We start from the raw sequence: 22,902 nt of genomic DNA, 5'->3' as shown, positions 1-22,902 counted from the left end.
AGGGCGGTGTAATAAAGGAGACCGTGTGTGGAAGCCCTGCCTCAGGAGCAGTTGGAAGATATGTAGCAAATGAGACATGGGATTTAAGGAAGGACAGTCCCATAGTTAAGACAGATAAATGCTGCACTGGAAAACTGGATTTTATCTCTGCTTCTGCCACAGAGTTCCTAGATGATGCTAAGCTAGTCACCTAAACCACATTTTTCAAAGGTGGTCACTAAGTGTATGTCTACACTAGAAACTTGAGACGACTTGTATTAGGTTGACTTACAGCGAAGTAATTACTGTGGTGGTGCACGTCCTCACCAGGAGCATTTCCCCAGACCTAAGACAGGCTCTGTGGGGAGCTGAGAGCCCGGGCTCTCAGCTCCGCTGGTGGCTCCCTACTGGGAGCCCGGCTGCCCTATAGGCTCCCAGTGATCTGTGCCCTCCCCGCAGCTCCCCGTTCCCCTCTGGAAGTGGGAGAAGCCACCTGGGGCTTCTCACTTCCTCATTCTCCACCTGTTCATGGCTGCAGCTGTGAAACTGACAAGACAGCCAATGTTCTCTGTTAGGAGTGAGGTCCAGCCCCCCGGCGTTCTCGCCCCAGCTCCCAGCCAGGAGTGGGGTCCAGCCATCCAGCTCTCCAGGAAAGCCAGGATGGAGAGAGTGGGGGAGCCAGGCTCTAGCTGCCTGGATTTCTTGTCAATTTCACGGCTCCTGACAAGACAGCCAACAACTGATGTAAGTAATGCAGCATCTACATAGACACTGTGTCGCCCTAACTACACTGACAGAAGCCCTATGCCTCTCATGAAGATGGAATTATTATATCAGAGTAGTAGGGCACTTACATTGGCAAGAGCAAGGCTGTAGAGTGCAGATACTGACATAATTAGGTCAACATAAACTGCCTTACAGTGACCTAACTGTGTAGTGTAGACCAGGCCTAACTATGGACTCATTTTCCGGGTGCCCAAGTTGAGACTCTTGAGTCTAAATTTATAGAAGTGCTGAGCACTCACAACTGCAACTGAATTCAATGGGAGTTGTGCTTTTAACCTATGAAGTGATATGCAAAGCTAAGCACTTTGCAAAATCAGGCCTTTGGTGTCTCAAATTTCAGCACTCAAAATTAGCAGATACTTTCAACATCGATCTCTCTGTGTCTTAGTCCTCCATTTGTAAAATGAGGGTAATATCACCCCCCTCATATATATACCAATCCTCTCATAGGGACATTGTGAAGATAAATTAACGGACATACGTGAAGCACTCATATACTATAGTAATAAGCGCTCTAGACAAGCCCATTATAAAACTAATAATTCTGACATCAGAACAGGGTTTAAATGGGAACTAGACTGAGATTCACCAATTCTTAAACCACCATCAGATAGCAACAACTTTCTTTTCCTACTGACCTAGGCTGAATGTGAACTGTAGATCTCTAGGTTAAAGACTATCCCCTATTTGCTGAATCACCCACTCTGCTTCAATTTCTCCCCTGGTACTGTGTAATTATTTGTCTATTTTTGAGTCATAACATTTGAGACAATATGGAATAATGAAATAGACTAAACTATTGAAATTATATGGCCTAATATGGAGAAGGCCAGACTAGATCATCATAATGGTCCCTTTCTGCCCTTAAACATTTATTAATATGAATATAATTTACATAATATAGTATACACAATTTTTATTATTGGTTTGTGTGTATATATACACACACATGCTATATGAAAATAGTAATTTGCTATTTCACTAATTAACTTCTCACAAGCTAGGACTAATCAAATAAGACAATGACAAGACTCCTTGCAATTATCCAACAAAAATTTTTGATGGTGGTAGGAATGGCATGAGAGGCTTGAACGCTTACTTGCATGGTATGAAATATTATGACAATACAGGAAAATTTGGTATAATGTAAGAGCGCTTATGACAAGTATTCTTAAGTCTTTTCTATTTTTATGGCCTAGGAATGTCAAAGGGGCCTAAGGGAGTTAGGCACCTATTTCCCATTGACTTTCAATGGCTATTCAACAACTAGTGCTCATAGATCACTGAAATTCTTAGTAGTGAATTTTTGAAATACAGTTCTGAAATTATGATCCTGCATATATATTTGGACACTCTAGAAGTTTTTGAAATCTGAGTTTTATCACAAAAGATTAGCACTCACAAATCAATTTTGAGGAATTCTTGCAAACTGTTTATCCCAAATATTAAGTGTTACATGAAGTAGGAAAATAAACATTAGAAAATACTCTCAATTTACAGTATTAAATGCTTTAAAACATCATTAAGGGATTAGTACAAGAAAATTTTACCTGGTAGAAAATGAAGTTCAGGTCCAAAGATGAATTTCTACAATTTTGATACATACATTTTATCAATGTTAAGTTGAGGAAAAAAAAATATTTTAACATACCAAAACCAACAGATATATTGAAGTAAAGTAGATTCGCATATTACTTTGTTCAATGTATCTTGCAAATGGATAATATGTTCTGACCCTCTTGAAGAACCAAATATGCCAAGACTGAAATTTACACCCTTAATTAAGTGAAGGTTTGACAATTCTAATGCCCTGTGTCTGCTTGTGGACAGTTTTAACTGAAAATTAATATGCTGTATTTAGTGTCCTTTGATTTGAGTAAAACTAGATGTTTTGAAAGTGTTAAGTTTATAGCTCCCCATAAAATTATTAGGAATTTTAAAAGGTTTTGGATTACTTAATTATTCATTTAAAGAATAGCAATATGTAATAAAAATGGTTTCAGTGGATTCCTCTATACAACTTCACCCTTACGGTCATCTGATCATAATACAAGTTCAACTAACACAGCTATCATAGCAGCTTCTCTTCAAGGGCTAGTTCTCAATCATAAATCAACTGAATGACTAATTCAACACTGTTAAAACCAGCAAGTAGCTGCTTGGAGCCATTCCAGTTTTTAAATCTTTCAAAAGGTCAATACACCTACTAAAACAGGCAATAGTCTTATCTTTCACAGCGTTTTCTTCTTCTCTAAGATTGAAAAATAACATTAGCACTTACATTTAACTGTTTTAAATTAGCAATTAAAATGATCTTTAATTTTGAAATAAAATAAAGACAATTTTAGTTTTCCCTTGCATCCACAATCAAAATCTTCTCCCTCTTCTTTGTTAATGCTTTAAATACTTTTCTAGTTGTTGAAAAAACTATGAAAATATTACTGATCTCCTGCATTAACCTTAACTCTGTTACAATAATATTACAAATGATATTCCAAAAAAATTTTTTTTTGCTAGTTGAGCAACTAATCCAAACATAGCTCAGATTAAGAACATCAACATACACACACACAAAAATCACAAATTAAAAGGCATCTCACAGTAAAATATATACTAATCATTTGCATCTGTTTGCACTGCCATAAATGACAAAAGCCCACTGTTAGCATCCTTCTCAGTAAAAATTTATTCTGTACTTTAATGCAAAAGCTATGTTGCACAAACTGTGGATTTAAAGCTAAAGAATGCTTCAGTGAAGGAAAATGGCAATCTTTCTGGCTCCAGTAGATGCCATTCCCTATCACACAATGTTTCCCACTCATAAATACATGACAAATACTTCCTCAATCAGTTTTTACGAGCAGGGATGCACAGGGGGTAGTCAATGGCTAGCTTGAGGGAAAATAGGAACAGCAGGCGGCAGAAACTGTACCGAAAATGGCTATGTGGTAAATTCTCTTCTGGAACATCACTCAGCTACCCAGGCTTTGATCTTTCAGCTACAATTACACTAACAATCATGAGAGCTAGAATTTTTTTTAAAAAAACTTAAATCATTAGTTGTGCATAAAAAAGGTTAAATCATTTCATTATATGACTTCCCAATTCAAATGTCTAGATTTTTACAAATTAAAAATTGTAATTTATACAAAGGTTTGCTTTCAGTTGGCTATAACCATATCTCCACCACAACACTGGTGTCTCAAAAAATAGGGGATGTCTGGCAACAGGTAAATCACAGACTGGCATCTCACAAGTAGTCTGTTTACTATTAGGGTCTGGGAAATGGTATTTACTGTACAATTAGAGCCACTGAATTCTACCTGTAATCATCCAAATACAGGTGTGAAAATCCCTTTTGGAAACTACTCATCCAGTTTCAAATAAACTTTGTCCTGTCATAGTGAGCCTCAAAAGCTTCAAACATTTGCACAAATTAGAACAGTTAAGATTTACTGCACTGTCAGGTGATACATTTTTAAAAATTCTATTCCTGACTGACTATGGAGAAATTTAGGACTAGCTATCACAGTTTCTGCCAAGTTTCAGTTTTAAGTCTGTATTTTCAAAAATATAAACTTTCAGAGAGGTTAATTTCAGTTCCGTATCATAAATACAAGAGTCTTATAGTAGTATCAACAAGACCGTTTTAGTTGCAGTAATTTCAGAAAATTTATTCTAATGATTTATTGGAGTTAACCATCTGACATTAATTATTGTTTTGGCTTCCAGTCTACGAATGTTTATTTTTCAGTTTAAAGCCTTCTCGCTCTTTGATATCATATGGAAATGAGAATTTTTAATGGAAAATTGAAACCATGTGCATCTAAGTACTTAATGAAGTACAGGGAGAAACAGGAGGTGTATTTTAGGAGGATTCAGATATTTTGCTTTAGATACTTTTCATTTGTTTGAATTACTTAATGCATCTTTCTGTTTACAAACATACATTTATATCCCAAAACCTTAAAAATCTCACAATTAAAGTGTTTTAAAGATTTGTAAACTATATAAAATTTGTTGTAAATTTTAGAACAAGTATGTTGTCATTAATTCTTCCTTATAGTGTAATATTTAATCAGTCTCTCCTCTCCAATCCAATTGTCTATCTCAACTGTTATTTTTTATGACAAGCTAATGCACTGTGCTTTTCAACAATGGAAACTCGAAGTATTTTCACCACGTTGGAACTGGATCTTCATCCAGTTCACTATGTGTCTGATATGGAGCCTTATTCTGTAACCATTATCTACCCGTTAGCTTGACAACAAGAATATTTGTTAGAGTAAAAACTGTGTATGAAGGTAAAAATACTGCTTACATGAAGTATGTGAGAGTAGGCCTAAATAGTACAAGGAAATTGTAAAATGTCTTCCTTTGTGTGTGACGCACAAGTGTTAACAATGCCAAGCACTGTTGGCACTCAAACGTAAATGGAAGTGTATTGTTGAAATGTTCAATATTTTAAATTAATGCCACAGTACCAAAAAAATTCTGTCACATTACAAATTAAATAGTTTTATTCTTTCAGCACATAACAAATGAAAAGCAATTATATGAATAATCAGTGTTAAATAATGTTTAAAAAGCCAGTTTTATTGGAAAGAAATGGTTTCTAACTAGATTGAGTTCATTTCTGAAATGGATTTATTTTCTTCACAGTTATTAAGTTTATGTAAAAACTGAAGGAGGGGAAAGGATTTGCTTCTGTTTTGTAAATTCATCAGGGGCATTTTTATCACCACTGCACTCAGGCAGAACGTTTATGGAGATATAGTAAGTATAAAAGGTATCGATTTATATTAAGTAAAATAACAAGAATAATCCTTATGTCCTTTTAAAGAATGGTGAAGTATGTGCCATTGAGAAATATGAAAGACAAGAGTGAATTTTATATATTAAAACTAAGCAAACTCACCATTTGTTTTTACATCGAAGGTAATCTTTCTCCGAGAGGTTAATCAAGTAAATCATTGGTTTTGAAGTCAAAAATAAGTATTTGTTCAACACATCAATCTAAAAATGAGAATATAAAGGTAGAATCTTAAAACATATAATGAAGTTACTGTAACACAACATTTTCAAACTCAGTTTCTTTTTTTATTAATTATATTTCTGAAAGGGCAAATAACTGCTTCCAGTAATCTATACAATATACTTTGATAAACAAAATCTACTGATAAAGTTAACATTCAATTCAATACCCTATAAATCTCATGGATTCTTTTGTATTTAAATGTTTTTACCAAATGAAAACAATAACAGGTAGAAATATTAAGAGTCTATGCATGGGATAAACAGCCTACCTCTTTGTCATTCCAATCATGATAGAAGCGCACAGGTTTCTTTTCATCTATTACCCAGGTTTTGATTTTACACATTATGTCCTATGCAGGATTAAGAAGAAACAAAGTAATTAAAGTAGATGAAGAACAAACTCAGCTGGATACCAAACAATTATTTTCCATACGCAAAAAATACAAAAATACCCAATACATACTCAAATTAAAAATTAGGTAACATCTCTTATAATTTGAATTCATTTTCTTGTCTTTTTTTATCTCAGAAGCTAAAACAATATATTACCATTTTAAACAAGTCACTAAAAAGCAATGGTGAATGTTAATACAACACACCTATACTTAGAAAGTTAAGTACACAGTATTTTAGTAGCAACCCTCCCCAAATGAGTAGAGATTATAAAACCGATGTAAAAATCCAAGGGCATTTTAGATTGCTTTTCAAACTCAGTAAGATGTAACATTTCAGCATCCAGTGGGTGAGACCACATACAATATAAACATGCTATTTAGAAAGGGGAATGGGTGGAGAAAGAAAAAACAGAGTGAATATATTTTTTTAAATTGTTAGCAAAAGAAATTGAGCTAACATTGATGATCCACCCTTCAAGAAATTAATTCAAATATCCAAAACCTTATGTATTCCACATTAATTTTTTTGCCAACACCTTCTCCTTCCCCTAAAAAATGAAACCTGCCAAAGCCTCCATTACACAATGGCAAGAGCCTTGCACTGGTGACCTCCAACCAGCTGCATTCACTTTCAGAACATCTCTCTCTGCAGGAAATCTAAAGGCCTTTTAGTTAGCAAGCTAGTGTGCATTCAGAAGGAGTAACTACAGGAAGAGCCCAATGTGCTTTGTTTCTCTGGCCTTTCTTCACAGAAAGATTAATCATCTGTGAAATGGAAACGGCAAACAGCAAGTGACACAAACTGAACCCTTCAAGCCTTTCCTCATCAGTTTTGTGGTTCTGAATCTGAAAGCTGCGTGTGGCAAGGTTCTCCTTACAGGCAGGTGTTAATAAAAGGCTCTTAGGTCTGAAAGGTCAAACTTGGCTCTTCTAGGAGTAGTGTATTTTAGAGTCATCTATTTTTTGTTGTAGATAATTTATGGTCATGCTTTAAACAATGCATTTATTGAAAGTTATAACTGGTGTGATATACAATTAGATATTTAACATACAAAATTCTATTCCCAAAATTTTTCTTTCGTGCACAAAGTATTTACTCTTACTGATATGTAGGTTAAACAGATTTATAAAACAGCTATAAATAGCTCTTCTATTTAGTATACCTTCTTTTCCCAGTTTTGCAGTTGCTTTAGGGAAAAACAAGGAAAAGACTCTTCTAAATGCTTAGATCCTGATTTGAAACCCTCCAGGAACAGGACTCCCCACAGATTTTAACAAGGAAGGGGCAAGCAGAAAACTTTTAATGAAATCTAACATATTCTGACTAAGAATAATCACTTTTACTCTCCTATAACTGAATTTCACTCATAAATGTTTAAAAGTGGCTAATGTAACACCATTCCTTACAAGGAGAAGATCAAAGTGCTATATTACAAATGCATTATGATTAAAAAGGCACTGTGCCTTGCTATTAACTGTTCTTTAAACCCTAAAAGGCTTCCCATAGATCTCACTTGGCGCTGCATATACAACCTTTGACAAGTAATGTAGACCATTTTTATTCATTGCCTAAAATTGTAGGCAATTGTGTGTGTCACACTGGCCACCTGCAAATTCTGAATGCCTGCTCCAGTTGTCAGAGCAAAAAACTAATGTCGGAGGGGATTAATCTAAGGGGAGAGAGTCCTCTTTAATGGCTCCAGCAGGTGAAATGGCCCAGCTGGTTACTATGATGAGTGGCCAGAACAGCTTATGTAGAGACATGCAACAAGATTATACATAAAGAAGAAAACAGTAGTACCATCTTATCTTATCCTTTAGCCCTATATGTTTTTCTTTTTTTAATTAATCAACACAAATACATAAGGAAAGATTCTACTTTATGTAAGCTATAAGGCTAAAGTGCTGTTTCTCAGCTTTTGCTTCATCAAAAATCATTAGCTCCTCAACCAATCTTGTTAATTAGTGAAGGAACCTTTTACTCGCATAATTTTTCTGATTTTAAAAATATTTTGGATATACTAATAAACCCCATCACAAAGGCTTCTGACATTACAGTTTTCCCCAGTAGCAACATATCACATCAAAATTGAGATAAAGAATTGAAAGAAATTAAATTCTAATTAGAGTTCTCTGGAGGTAGTATTTTCTGTACAGCCATACTCAGTCTTTTGGGACCAATTAGCTAAGTTTTTGAGCTTGCCTGCACATGAGTGAGGGTGTGTATATCAAAATTTATATACTCAGTTTATTTCTGAGCTAGCCCCCGATTATCCCAGCAAAAGACACAAAGCTCAAGGGTAGGTAAGTGGATTAGAACCTCCAGATAACTTTCAATACACGTGAAGCAAGTAGCTTTACTCTCTCTGAAAGATAAGTGTATTCTACAGATCCCTCTCAAATCTACAAAAAAGTAATAGAGAAAACATACAGAAGGAAGTCACTATATCCCTTTTTTAAAAAACTTGGCTGCCTAAATTACATGTCTAAATCCATTTTGATTTTTGTGTGATTTTTCAGAGGGGCTCAGATTATGTGCCTAACTTTAAACTCTTTTAACATAAATTAAAGACTGACAATTCTTAATAAGAGTTCCCTACAGTATATATAGTTATGTAAATTGGAAGCCTATTTACTTTACACACAAATTAATGGAGCAACAGAAAACAATATAAAAATAAATCAAACAAATATGACATTCCTCTATGTCTGATCTCAGAACATTTTACAGAAGAAAAAAGGATAAAGTATCTCTGTCATACCAGGCAAATTTATATTCTCACTGATGAAATGATACTGAGTGTAAAGTAAAGCAGGTAGTCTGCAAATTTAGAAAAGGCCTAACTAAATTAAATTAAGGTTCACTAGCATGCATTCCAGAGCCCAGGTTAAATTATAATCCTTGAATGACAACTCTGGCACGGTCATGTGATGAGATATGAACAAAAGACAACGATTTTTAAACATATTTCTTGCTCACCTGCTGACCCAGTGTTCTAAGGTCAAATAATAATATATTTTTTTTTAAAGCTAGCGAGAGCTTTTCAGATTATATTTAATCTTTTACATAAATTTGTTGTGTAGTTTAATTAATTGCTTTTATTTAGGCCTAAAAATTTTAATCTAGCAATTATCTTAGTTGGTTAAAATAATAACATTCATCTACAAATATTTAATCACCCTCCTAGTTAACTTAGCACTATTCTAAACTGAAATATAGACAGATGACCTAGTTTGTTTTTATCAGGTCTGGTCTATCCTGTTCCTACTTTGATGTACCTCTTTCACTGGAGGAATGACCTCTTTCTCCCTGCTCAATGATACGTGTACAGTTATTTCTTAATTGGGCTAGCGATGCAACAGTGCATACCACAATAAAATAAACACACACACTTACTGCCCACAATAGTTAAATTTACAGGAAATACAAATACTATGAAAAAGTCAAATATCACATGATTTTTAAAAAATGGCACTTTATCTTTGACAATAGATATTTTTAGCATCTCTTTGGAAAATATATATAGCCTGCCATATCTGAGGTGCCAAATACTGTACATTCATTTATCTTCATGTCCTCCAGGGCTGAGCTCTGGAGTTCCCTGCCTTGCCTAAGAAAGCAAAGCAACCAATTCAAAGATTTTTAACCATGAGCTGAATGCTGTACCCAATAAATCTCAGCAGTTTATAATATTGTGAATTAATATAGCCACACCTACTAGTTCACAGAATGTCTTGATAAACTTAATCAGATCCATCAGGTGAGGAAAAAAGCATGTATGTATGTGCAAACATTGCTAAATCCTTTGGGTGGCTGAAAGTAGTAATCTCTCTCAGTGCCAAATACTTTGTACAGCATCAAGGACTAAACTCTGGCTTGAAAAATTCACTTGTCTACTTGGCACCGAAGAATGGGAAGCTCTCTTTTGAAAACTGAAAGGGCATGTAATTAATTTCTGCAGAATTTACGCTATCGTGGAGGTGGGAGGAAGGGAATAAGTTTGCAGTTGTGAAGATTAAAGGTCAGGTTTGAAAGTCTCAGTGAAGCAATGTCTTCCTGACTCCATAGACAGACAGCTCTAGTGACTTTGATGCTACTGTATCACAAAAAATGTACACTTCAGTGCGAATATAGTATATTTGAATAATGTGATGTTTTACATAACTGTTTGGAGTGCCACGTATTTGCACTCCTCTCTCTCAGGCTTGGAATTCTGATACAGGTCAGTAACAGCCCATGCTAGTGAGCAGGGTGTGGTCTCATCAATGCTTCAGTTCCTTGCAAATCTTTTGCAATGAGGATGTCAGATTCTTACAAAGGTTTTAAAACCTTCATGTATAAACATCATCTTGCTACTCAGATTTCCCAAGCAGCAGCAAAATGAAATTGATGACACTTGCTCAATTTCATTGCTGCTGTTCAGAATTATGTGTACAGCAGTGAAACTAACAAGAATAATGTCAGCTTCTCTCTGCTTCTACTTGGGAAACTACAAGGAGTAGCTGAAGCCTTAGAATTGTTGCTCTTGGACCCCATATTTCATATTGGATTCTGGAGGGCAGGTGTCTTGATAAGTGGATAAAAATAGTAGTGTTGATGTAATATACAGGAATTTCTGTAAGACATCTGATTTGGTGCCATATAATATTTTGTTTCTAATGGGATCTGAAAGAGACTGATTCTTGGCCCCAAATGCTACTTAGCATTTTCATCAATGACCTGGAAGAAAACAGAATCATTACTGATAAACTTTGCAGATAACACAAAAGACTGGAGAAACGGTAAATAATGAAGAGGACTTAGGATCTAGGAACAAAGAATGTAGGCCATATTTACAAAATGGGGACTCTATCTTGGGAAGCAGAGACTGATTAAGACTTGAGGTCACTGAATAATTAGCTGAACATGAGCTCCACTAAAAAGGATGAATGCAGTCCTCATACGTGTAAACAGGGAAATATCAAATCAGAGTGGGGAGGTTATATTACCATTTGGCATTGATATGACCTCTACTGGAATACTGAGTCCAGTCCACAGTTCAAGAAAGATCTTGATAAGTTGGACAGGCTTCAGAGAAAAGCCATAAGAATGATTAAGTCTTTGTAAAAAATGCATTAATGTAAAAGCCTCAAAGAGTTAAATCTTTTCATATGAGAACGGTAAGGGGTGACTTGATAATCATCTACAAGTATCTACATGGGGAACAGAAATTAGATAATAGAAGGCTCTTCAATTTAGCAGACAAGGTGTAACAATATCCAGTAGCTGGAAATTGAAATCAGATTAGAAATAAGGTGCAAATTTTTACCAATGAGAGTGATTACGCCCTGGAACAACCTACTAAGAGTTATGAAGGATTCTCCATAACTGGAAATCTTTAAAGCAAGATTGGATATTGTTCCAGAAGATATGCTCCAGTTTAACCTCAGATATTGGACTTGAAGCAGGAAGTAATTAAGGGAAGTCCTGTGGCCTATATTATGGACAGACTAGATCATCATAATGGTCCCTTCTTACCTTAAAAAAAAAAAAAATCTATGAAATCTTTTCAAATCCTGATAGAAGATTGCACTGTTTCAAGGTTAGATGGTTTACTTCTGAAATGGTTTAATGTGTCTACACTAGTCATCTTTGGTTAAGACAAACTAGTTCAGTGGGTAAACACTTCTTTCCAATCATGGCAGTGCTTATGTTACTTTTCATTCAGCTTCAGACACAGCTCCCTCATTTCTGTATTGTGGTTTTGGTTGTCTTTTTTTAAAGACAGTGAAAACTCACTGGTTTAAAGAAGTAAAACAAAAGTTTAAAAGTAAAAGTTTATTATAGAACAGTGTTTAAAAAGATGTCTTGTAAAACATTTATTGTTAAAAAAAACTTTACAAGTGTTTGAAAAAAGGCTAATATTAAAAAACAGGCTAATATTAAAAAACTGTTTAGTAGAACATGCTATGTATTTAATGAGATGCAACTTACTGCCTAAGACTTTGTCTACTTTAGCACTTTTGTTGGTAAAACTTTTGTCAGTCACGGGTATGGGAAAACACCCCACTACCCGACCAACATAAGTTTCACGGACAAAAGTGCCGGTGTGGACAGCACTATGTCAGTGGAGAGTGTCTCCCGCTAACATAGCTACCACCACTCGTTGGGGGTGGTTTAAATATGCCGATTGGGAGACCTCTACCCAGGAGACCTTACAGCGGCGCAACTGCAGCGGTACAGCGGTGCCGTTGTAAGGTCTGTAGTGTAGACATAGTCTAAGTTACTCATAACACCTTTCTCTGTCTCTCCCCCTATGTGTTGAGTGGGAGAAACTAAGTTCACAAATGAGACAAAAACCCTTCATAAAAATGATGAGGCAACATTGTATATATCCACAACTGAAAAAGAGACAAAATTGAATTTCATCAACTAGGGTGAAAAGGAGTTGACGGTGGCGGAAACAGTATTCAACACCATTACTGAAAGGTGAGCAAGACCACCGGGAGAATGCAACAGGAGGAGTAATTGAACTAGTACATGTGAATCATCTATTTTTCCCTCCTACCCTAACGAACTGAACTGGAGGAAGAATGATCTGTTCTAAAACTTACTCAGAGCTACAACAGTTGTAACAATACTGAGAATGTTTGTGAAACATCACAGGAATTTGCATGTGCAGATATGAAGCCTTTTACAAATATCCCAGGTGACAACTTGTGTTAACAACCCTAAAATTCTATACTACATATCAGCCCTGCGAATCCTGGGGATTTCAGTTACAGGAATCATCAACTATGCTTGTGGATTTTCAAAACAAAAGGCAAACAACTTATATGAAATGGAGAAAGCTGTATTTCAAAGATGAATAGTTGTAGCAGTCTCATGTTCCTTGAACTTTAGATAGCCAAACTTCACTTAAAAGAAACCCCGCATTTCTCTTCTGAACAAATCTACTTCTCACTCTTACAGAAATTTCTTGCAAAATCTTAAAAATCCACTGGATATTAGGTCAGATATCATCATCAGAAAACAAATTTACATTGGAAAGACTGCTTTTGTCACAGGTGTTCAGGCATTAACTTCTCTATGGGCACTGGTAATATAAAAAAGTCACAATATGTAATGTGCCCTAGGCTCTAATACCATGACATCTGTCAAGAATATTTTTGATGCATTCAAAACACTCCTTACAAAGAATTTTAATTTGCTCTAAATACCCCCATTGAGCACAGTAAACAGTCCACTAAAGACTTTAGGCATAATCACATATATCAACAATAGAAATATTTTCTCAAAGCCCAGTAACTTATTGCTTAAGTTATTCATTACAACAGAAAAGCTATGGCAAGAGCTTTGTTAATAAAGTATGTGCAAGATTTTCCCTCTCTCTCTCTCTCTCCCCCCGTGTTGAGTGGAAAAAAAAAAGAAAAAAGCACTTTATAAAAATTATGATGCAATATTTTATATATTCAGAGCTAGGATGGAGACAAGGCTGAAGCTTTTGACAATTCTCAACTAGCTACTTAAGTCACAGACAGGACAAGATCTAATTTATCAACAACAACTATGAAGAATACTTGTCTTTAAAGATCAGCAACATCCTATTTATCAGAGTATAGAGGCATGTGTGTATTCTTCCTTCTATTCTGATCCAGTTGATCTGGTAAAGAGATAAAGGCAGGCACCTATTCATTATTTTGTGCTGCCATTTATAAGTCACCTCCCACTTAATAACGAAAGTATAGTTTAATCATATAAAAGCAACTAGGGCTTTTGGATAGGTACCTTACAACAACTAAAATAAATAAATTCAAGAGTGGACAAAAAGGTGTCTGTTAAAGCCCCTGGAAATATTATAAACTTCAGAAATGGTAGCGGATAGTCCAAATTTGCTGACATCCACACATTTACCCTCTAACCACATTTAACATGTCCATTACTTAGTCACAGTCCACTAGGCAAAAACATCAGGACAGATTTCTTCTAATCTAGATATGCACTACACTGTTCTTATGCTACTAAATGTAAAGTATCTTCATTTTTTTTAACATTCCAATTAATTTTATTTCTTTATTTTACATGTTGCATTTTGAAATATTAATTTATTTTAAAGAAAGATGGCTTGGGAGTGATTTCAACTCTAAATTTATGCAAACTAAACTGGTGATCGTGTTCTAATGGACAAGCACATACATCACAAAGCTACTACCACTACAAATTTATTTTCCATTTTTATTGGCTGTCTCAAGAGAAACACCAAGGATTAAATGAATATAGACACTGGTCCTTTAAGGTGACATTGGCACTATAGTGTGGGTGAAGTCTGCAATACTGCAAACTGTGATGTATCTGTTCAGTGAATAAACAGGAACTTTCTGTATCCAGGGCTGAAAATCCAACACATTTATACCCTTTATGTTTAAAAAAGCTAAGTCTTAAAACTGAAGTATAGAAACTTGATACACTCACTAAAATAGTTTAATTCTAGGTTCTCTCCTCATAGTAAAGATGATAGATTATGGGCTTGTCTACACGTCGCTGGCAAGACATACTAGAGGGGTGTGATTTGTAAAGCCCTGTAATATGTTGCACTTAACTGCCCCACATACTTCTAAAAGGCAGACTCCAGCTAACTCAGAGAATTGGTAGGTAAGATCCCATGGGAAGCAAGCCTAAGAGGAGGAGAGAAGAGTTCAGAAGAGCTGGCAGTTTTTTTAAAAGAGGCATTATTAAGGTCACAAGAGCAAACTATCCCAATACACAGGAAAGATAAGAAGTATGGTAAGAGACCACTCTGGCTTAACCAGGAGATCTTCAATGTCTTGAAACTCAAAAAGGGTCATACACAAAGTGAAAACTAGGTCAAATTATGAAGGATGAATATAAAAACCAACACAAGCATACATGGACAAAATTAGAAAGGCCAAGGCACAAAATGAGATTATACTAGCTAGTGACATAAAGGGTAACAAGAAAACACTCTACAAATACATTAGAAGCAAGAGAAGGACCAAGGACAAAGTAGGCCCATTGCTCAAGGAGGAGGAAAAGACAATAACAGAAAACATGGCAATGGCTGAAGTGATAAATGCCTTTTTTGTTTATGTTCTCCACTATAAAGGTTAGCAGTGACTGGAGGACTAACACAGTGAACATCAGTGTAAATGTAAGTGTGCTGTTACGATGGATACTCCTGGGGGAATTCTGAGCCAAAAATTAAAAATTCTGCAAAATTCTGCATATTTTACTTGTCAAAATAACACTACATAATCACGCCAGTTTCAATTACTTTGGTAATTTATTTCAAAATACCTGTCAGCAATTATGTCTGTAACAATACATACACAAAAAAATTCTCCCAGGAGTGGAGAGCTGAAGAAATCCCTGTAACTCTGCCTTCTCCCCCTCTCAGAGCCCAGCAGGAGGGCCAACACCCGCACCCATTGCTCCCCACAGCCCAACTGCCGGGTGCCCCCCAGCCCATACACCCACACCCCCCACTCCCTAGACCCCAGCTGGAGACACCTCCACATCCCCCACCAAGACACTCGCATTCACCCCCTCCCCACTAGAGTCCATCTGCAGGGTCCACCCCAGCCCAGAATCCTGCCCTCCTACCCCCAGAGATCCACAGGGAGAAACAGCCTGATGCTGAGTCCCAGGCTTGTATGGTGTTTCTTGCACATCATCTCTTTCCTTCAGGGTGTGCTGAGAACTGCAATGGTCAGGAACCCTCCAGCTCCCTCCCACTAGCAACAATATTTTCTGTTTGTGAGTTGGGTCCAACAGCCCCTAGTGGCAGCCAGTAGCTGTGCAGCCCATTTCTGTGGGAGAAATGAAATTCTGCACACACATTTATTTCTGTGCAAATTCTGCATGTGCAATAGTGCAGAATTTCCCCATGGAGAGGACCTTGGAGAATTGTTTGGGTGCAAATGGGAGCACTCTGTACAGACAACAGTCTTGCCAAAGGTAAATCGGAGGAATCTCCGAAGAGATGGTTGAATTGAGATGTGAAAGTAGGCATCCTGTAGGTTGAGAGCCAAGAACCAATCTCCTTGTTCCAGTGATAGAATAACAGCTGACAATCCAACACATTCATACCCTTTATGTTTAAAAAGACTAAGTCTTAAAACTGAAGTACAGGAACTTGATAGACTTAGTGAGACCATCTTGAACTTCTGAAAACTATAAACTAAACGCTATCAATATAAAGAGAGATAAGCAAACTGGACTGCTACTCACTCCGTTCCCAGGACAAGGGCTGTTGAGCATGGTTTGCCCTGGCAGTGCTAGATAATGGTGAGGCAGACCACATGTGCTGACTGAATAGACACTGCTACCTAAAATCCACCCCTGAATAACAGTTACACTGACCTCACCCACGGTGTAGACAGCATAGTTACTGCCTCTGGCAGAGGTGGATTAACTATGTTTATAGGAGGAAGCCTTCCTGTCGGCATACATGCATCTTCACTTAAGTGTTACAGCGGCACCACTGCTGCTGCACCGCTGCAGCATTTTAAGCATAGAACTGCCCTCAGAAAAATTAGATGTCTTCAAGTCGGTAAGGCCTAATGAAATACATCCTAGATAGTTAAGGAACTGGCAACAGAGAGCCAACCCTTCAGAAGTTATCTTTGAGAACTCCTGGAGGCTGGGAGAAATCCCACAGGCTGCAGGTTGGGTTGGAATTCCAATCAAAATGTCATCCAGGACGGGACACAAGTGAATGCCCTGAGACATGAGTCTAGCTGTTATGACCCACATCTTCACCAGCATTGTGGTGAAGATACTGGGGGTGGGGGAGCGGGGGAAGTTGGGGAACAAAGGGGCTGAATGGAATGTTTGGTGCAAATAGTGAGCTGAGCAAATCCTAGCAGCCTGAGGTGGTACAGTCATATGGGACTGTAAACATATGCATGTGCTAGATCCTAAGTGCAAAATAGTTCCCTTGGGACGGGGATGCTACCACTAAAGCTAGGGTCTTCATCCAAAATTTCACTTATTTCATCCATTTGTTGAAAAGCTTAAGGTCCAGGATGGCTCTGACCCCGCTGGTACATTTTTAGACAATGAACAAAAGGGAGTACAAACCTAAGAAACTTTCTTCTGCAGGAACTCCTTCTATTGCTCCTATGTCCAGCGGAAACGAGATTTAATTTAACACCAGCTCAACAGGGTTGCTCAAGATGGGGGACTGATTGGAGAAGGTATGGGACGGAGCTCTTAGTTCAAGGGAATATCTGCAACTTACTCTCTCCTTTTGTCAATCTCTGTCTGATCAATACAGACCATTCTTCTGAGAAACTAGAAATTCTGACTTCTAGATTCCCAACTGGGAGAAGGCACATTTGTTCACTATCATAGCAGGCTCTTACAGTCAATGGAACCACCTCTGGATTTTCTAACCATTCCCCAGTTCTGGGGCTTACCCTGATATACCTGTTATCTTTCCTCTAGTATTTTTGTGATAAAATTGGACAAAAGGAACATTTCTGTCTGGTGCTGGGTTTATAGTCCCTTCTTAGAGCACTGAGTGAGGAGGGAAGAGGAGGGGCTATTTTGGTCTGGTAGAATTTTCTGCAAATATTTTGTCTAGTTTTTCCCCAAAGAAGAGAGAATCTGTGAATTTAGATGAGCATAGTATTTACCTCTTCCAGGGGAGAAGCTACACGTGGCGCCTCGCTTGCTCAGCTGGATATCATGGAACTGGCCAAAAAAAAAAAAAATCTCATTGCAAGCACTGAAGCATTTGCCAACAAAGGTTGTCACTAAGGAAATTTTCTTTAAGTATAGACTGGGAGTCAGATGTTCATGGCCTTAAGGTCATTCAGCCAGGACACTGTGGTTCTTGTCTTGCGATGCAGGTATTTGCCTTGTCCTATTTCAAACATCTTATGGGGAACACTGTTGCATTTTTACATGCCCTGCCCAGAACATGAATGGTAGCCTTCTTGGCCTGCTTTGCAACAGTGCCAACCAGCTGTGCCTAGAGCATGGTCTTTTGTGGTTTGCTTTATGCAGTACCTTGAGGCCTCTGGAAAGGTCTCCCTCAGTGTCCCCCCACTTGGGGTCCCATTCCTCCTATCCCAAGGATAGAGTCCCATTGCCGGAATTCCTTGTTTGAGCTGGCAAGAAAGGGAGTTGAGTATGAACCCTCCTGCTCTCCCCAAGACTGGCTGGCTGGAGTTCTCCTCATTCCTAATCTGCAACTCCATATTGGGTTTTCTATGCTGGAGTCTCAGCTTCTTGGGGCACAGAGGAGGGAACCCAACCTATTCTACTCAAAGCCCTGTGCCCTAGCAGTGCAAGAGTCAGCTAACCGAGAAAAGGCAGGACACAATTTGCCCTCCAAAAAGCCTGTAAAAGCTGCCTCACAAATACAACACTTTTTGTATTTGTGAGGATCTACCTTGGCGTCTGAACAACAGCTCGGCCATGTTTGGGGAGTGGCTGGGTGGAAGGGAGGAGGGTGGCACTACAGTACCAAATCTAGGTGGTTGTGACCATTGCACTGCTCAATATAGATCCAGGAGAGAGAGAGAGGAAGAATAAAGAATGGCTGCTTACTACTGCCCCCAAAAATGAATAAAATAGGCTATTACGAAAAGTTAGGAGCAAAATGAACTACCACGTGACTTCAATCATGGTAGCACAAAATCTGGCAGCAGGCCAGAGAAAGGGGCATGGCTAGCAAAGTTTGCATTCATCTTTGAACTGCCTCTGGAAACTGCAGGCAAGAGTAAAATAGTCCATTATCAAAATTGTGGGAGATGCTGGCTACAAAAAAGGGACTTCTCCTTCCCTAGCATAGGATGGACATTATGCGTCACTCCCACAATGATTTGCACATGTTCATGCTAGCATGCTCATCAAGAATGCTCCAACTATGGGCCCTCTCTCAATGAGATCAAGAGGAGCCAAGCAAACAGATCATCCTAGACAACAATCACTGGGAACAGCAGAGCATCAGAATTTGTACACTGGTTTTGGGAGCAAATCCCAGTTTCAAACTCTGGGAGACTTTTAAGGCCTCTGGTGCTTAGCTGAAGATCATGTGCTGAGCTCTGCAATGATCAAGTCTGACAAGGTTATACTCAATTACTGATTTATAAATGGGAATATCATCCTAATTATAGGTGAAAGGCTATCTGGATGCAAGCTGAGATTTTGTAGTGTCATACACACAGAGGCAGGAGCTGTGATATCCATCTAGGCAGGTGTGAGCTTTCACATTACACTAATGTCAGTATCTCCCATTCTGAGCAAGACTGGATTGAGTTATGTCAGAGTACTTTAAATGGCGTGCATCTAGCTCCCTCAGTGTAACCCTAGGTTATCAAAAGAAAATGAAGCTCATTTTAATGATTTTAACCCAACAGACCTTGCAGCAGTGATAATTTTTAAATAAATACAGAAATAATGGTCTATACATAATTTTACATTACTGATTTTAAAAAATGCGAACACAAATGAAAACATACTGGTACAAGAAATAATGATACATTTAACAGCACACTTTTTACTTACATATTCAGGTTTTAATTTCTTGTCCCCTCCTCTCACAGCTACTTTTTCTAATTTGTCTATAATTGGAATGATCATTTCCTCATCCTTAAGTCTAAGTTCTTCATGTATTATTTCAATGTCGCGAACAGGATCTACACTTCCTTCAACATGAGTGATATCATCATTTTCAAATGATCCTAGAACAAAAGAACACTTAATTTAAGTATTAAACCTAAATAGACAACACAATGCAACATTAACAATAGTGTAATAGCAGCAAAGAGTCCTGTGGCACCTTATAGACTAACAGACGTTTTGGAGCATGAGCTTTCGTGGGTGAATACCCACTTCATCAGATAGTGTAATAATCAGACATAGAAAGTCAGAGATGAAAAAATATAGACCATTCCTCTTTCAGTGTCGAAAGTTGCCTACAATATTCTACACTATACTTAATATGTTCATTTACAACACTATAGTACTTCAAGTGCTTAGCAATTCATTCTTAACTAATGTGGTTACCACATTATTTCAAGCTTTACAGGGACACGTACAGAACAGTAGTCAGACCAGCCCCAATTCAGAAAAGCATTTAAGAACTTAAGTTTATACACATGCTCAAGTGCTTTCCTGAATGAGGGTGGATTTAAGCATTTTCCTGAAAGCCAGGGCCATTTTACTTAAAAATGTCTTGGCTATCAGCAGCAAAACATGGTAGCCCACTTCAAAATACCTTTTTAAATACAATATTTAATGGTGGTTTGAAGAATGAAAGAGACCATCTAAAGTGTCATCCTAACACTATCATTAGCCACAAGTTTTGTACATAAAATATACATAGGAAGTTCTAGTCAAAGAATTTTGAAGTTCTGAACCACGTTGTCTAGGTTTCCAAGGGAAACAGAATTTAGAAAAAGGCCTGAAATCATCTGGCAGACCTCTTCCCTGCTTCAATCTACTTTATCACTGTGGTTCTGACGGTGATTAGATAATGAACCACTCAGACACACAATTTACACAGCAGCTAATTTTATCGTCCTGATTTGGGGGTATGGTTTTTCGGAGGCCATCAAAGAAGCGGATGAAGGTGCATTTGTCATATATGAGTGACAACTATTCACAGCATCTGAACAAAATGGTGCTGGCCCTTATTAGAAACACATCTATTATCACATATTTAAAGTGCAGTTGAAGCCATAATTTCAAATTGCCAACTGGAAACAAAGGGTAAAAAAAAAAAAAAAAAAAAAAAGGCAGATATTACTGAAGCATGTGCACTGACTTTATGCTCTATTGAAGACATAATGTGGCAAAATAATTCAACTGGGATTTACTCTTAAATTATCAGATAAGGAATAGCATCACAAAAACTGAACAAAACCTAAGAAAGGTTTTAAATGGGGTCAGGGGGAGGTGGTCCTGAAGTATTCATGGATCAATGTCATTGTAATGACCCACTATACAGATTCCTTAGCACAAGAACATACTTAGAAATTAACAAAGAGACTGAAAAACAAAACTAATATACTTTTAAATATTACTGAATTCATGGAATGTAGCTCACCAAATGTGACTATGGGCTTGGCTACACTCGAAACTCCAAAGCGCTCCCACGGCAGCGCTGTGAAGTGTGAGTGTGGTCGCAGCGCCAGTGCTGGGAAAGAGCTCTTCCAGCGCTGCACGTACTCCACATCCTGATGGGGTTTAGCTTACAGCGCTGGGAGCCGCACTCCCAGCGCTGGGGCACTGTTTACACTGCCGCTTTACAGCGCTGTAACTTGCTGCGCTCAGGGGGTTGTTTTTTCACTCCCCCGAGTGAGAAAGTTTCAGCGCTGTAAAGTGCCAGTGTAGCCAAGCCCTATCTTGTGATGGAACAAATCAATGGACTTCACTTTTAGTGCACCAAATTTAGGGCAAGATATTTTCTACTCTAAATTAAAAACAATACTTCACAATTGCTAGACAGAATGTTAGTTTTCTATGTCATCACATTTCAACCGTTTTTACTTTTAAATAAATTATTGCAAAGAGTGTTTTTAAAATAAAAAGATTACATTTAAACATTTAAAAAAGTTACAGTAAACATGGTAAGAATGTCTAAGCTATTCGGGTACAACAGCAGGTGTGTAGCTTACAGATGGAATAAATGAAGATACACAATGTCAAAATTAATTTTCACATTGTAGAAAATGTTAACAGCAGCTTGGAAAACACTTTCTTCTCAAATTCTCTAAAGCATATCAGTTAGCTCCCTAAAACTAAAAGACTTTCAACCAAAAACCACTTAGAACATACACTAAACTTAGCAATATAACATCTGGATATGAACAGAAATGTTATTAACAAGGAATAACTCACCTTGTAATAACTTCTGTTCTTCAAGATGTGTTATCCCTATGTGTAATACACTTCAAGTTGTGCATGTGCACCATATGCCCAGGATAGAGAATTTTCTTTAGCAGAGTCCCTGTGGGTCCATATATGAACCCTAGCTCTCCTCATGCTCTGCATCAAGAGAATAAAGGGGACTGCCAGACTACTGCCATTTTAGTCCCTTCTCTACCTCAAGTTCCCAAAGGGACAACACATCTTGAAGAACTCAAGCTACTACTAGATGAGTACCCCTCTCTTGAGTGACCGTTCCTGTGTGCAGTGTAGCTCAGGTGATTCACAACAGCATCTTTATGATGTGGTAGGTGCCTGGAGTCCAGTAATACAACAGATTCCAAAACTGCCCTGCCTATAGAGGCATCAAAAGCAGCTGCTTGCACCAGGGCATAGTGTTTTAGCAACAGTGTGAACAGAATTCGAAGCTGCTAATCTGCAGATGTCAGTACAGGAACATCTCTAAAGAAGGTATCAAAACTGCACAAATTCTAGTCCAGTAAGTTCTTATGCTGCCCTCAAGGGTGATGTTCATCTCAGCATTTTGACAGCCTCTGGGATGAGATAGCCTTTTCTTTTTAAAGTTCTCTGAATGAAATGAAGTGTTTCTAGGGGACTTTCAGACAGGCAGAAGCCAAGAACCCGACACTCGTTCAGTGACTGATATGCCATCTCTTCTCTGCCTAAGTAGGGTTCAGGGTAAAACACAGGCAGATGGATATTTTGGTTGATGTGAAAGTCCAACACCACTTGAGACACAAAATTAGGATGCAGCCTATTAGAAACTTTATCCTTGGGGAAGAAGGGTGGGAAGAGGCAGGTGAT

The 22,902-nt window shown here is 37.7% G+C and overlaps 1 protein-coding gene across 3 annotated transcripts in view; it reads right to left on the bottom strand.

Moving 5' to 3' along the window:
* The window catches only part of OLA1 (Obg like ATPase 1), a 172,532-nt gene that overhangs the window by 51,265 nt on the left and 98,365 nt on the right, over positions 1-22,902 (bottom strand). For all 3 annotated transcript variants that reach the window (XM_050969059.1, XM_050969060.1, XM_050969061.1), the window contains 3 exons: positions 19,714-19,889; positions 6,072-6,152; positions 5,684-5,781 (listed from right to left, as the gene is read on the bottom strand). In XM_050969059.1, coding sequence (XP_050825016.1) covers positions 5,684-5,781; positions 6,072-6,152; positions 19,714-19,889 — 355 coding nt within the window. The remainder of the gene's footprint in view (positions 1-5,683; positions 5,782-6,071; positions 6,153-19,713; positions 19,890-22,902) is intronic.

The sequence above is a fragment of the Gopherus flavomarginatus genome, chromosome 10 (assembly GCF_025201925.1).
Source record: "Gopherus flavomarginatus isolate rGopFla2 chromosome 10, rGopFla2.mat.asm, whole genome shotgun sequence".
NCBI classification, from domain to species: Eukaryota; Metazoa; Chordata; order Testudines; family Testudinidae; genus Gopherus; species Gopherus flavomarginatus.
This window is presented reverse-complemented; position numbering and strand designations above follow the sequence as displayed.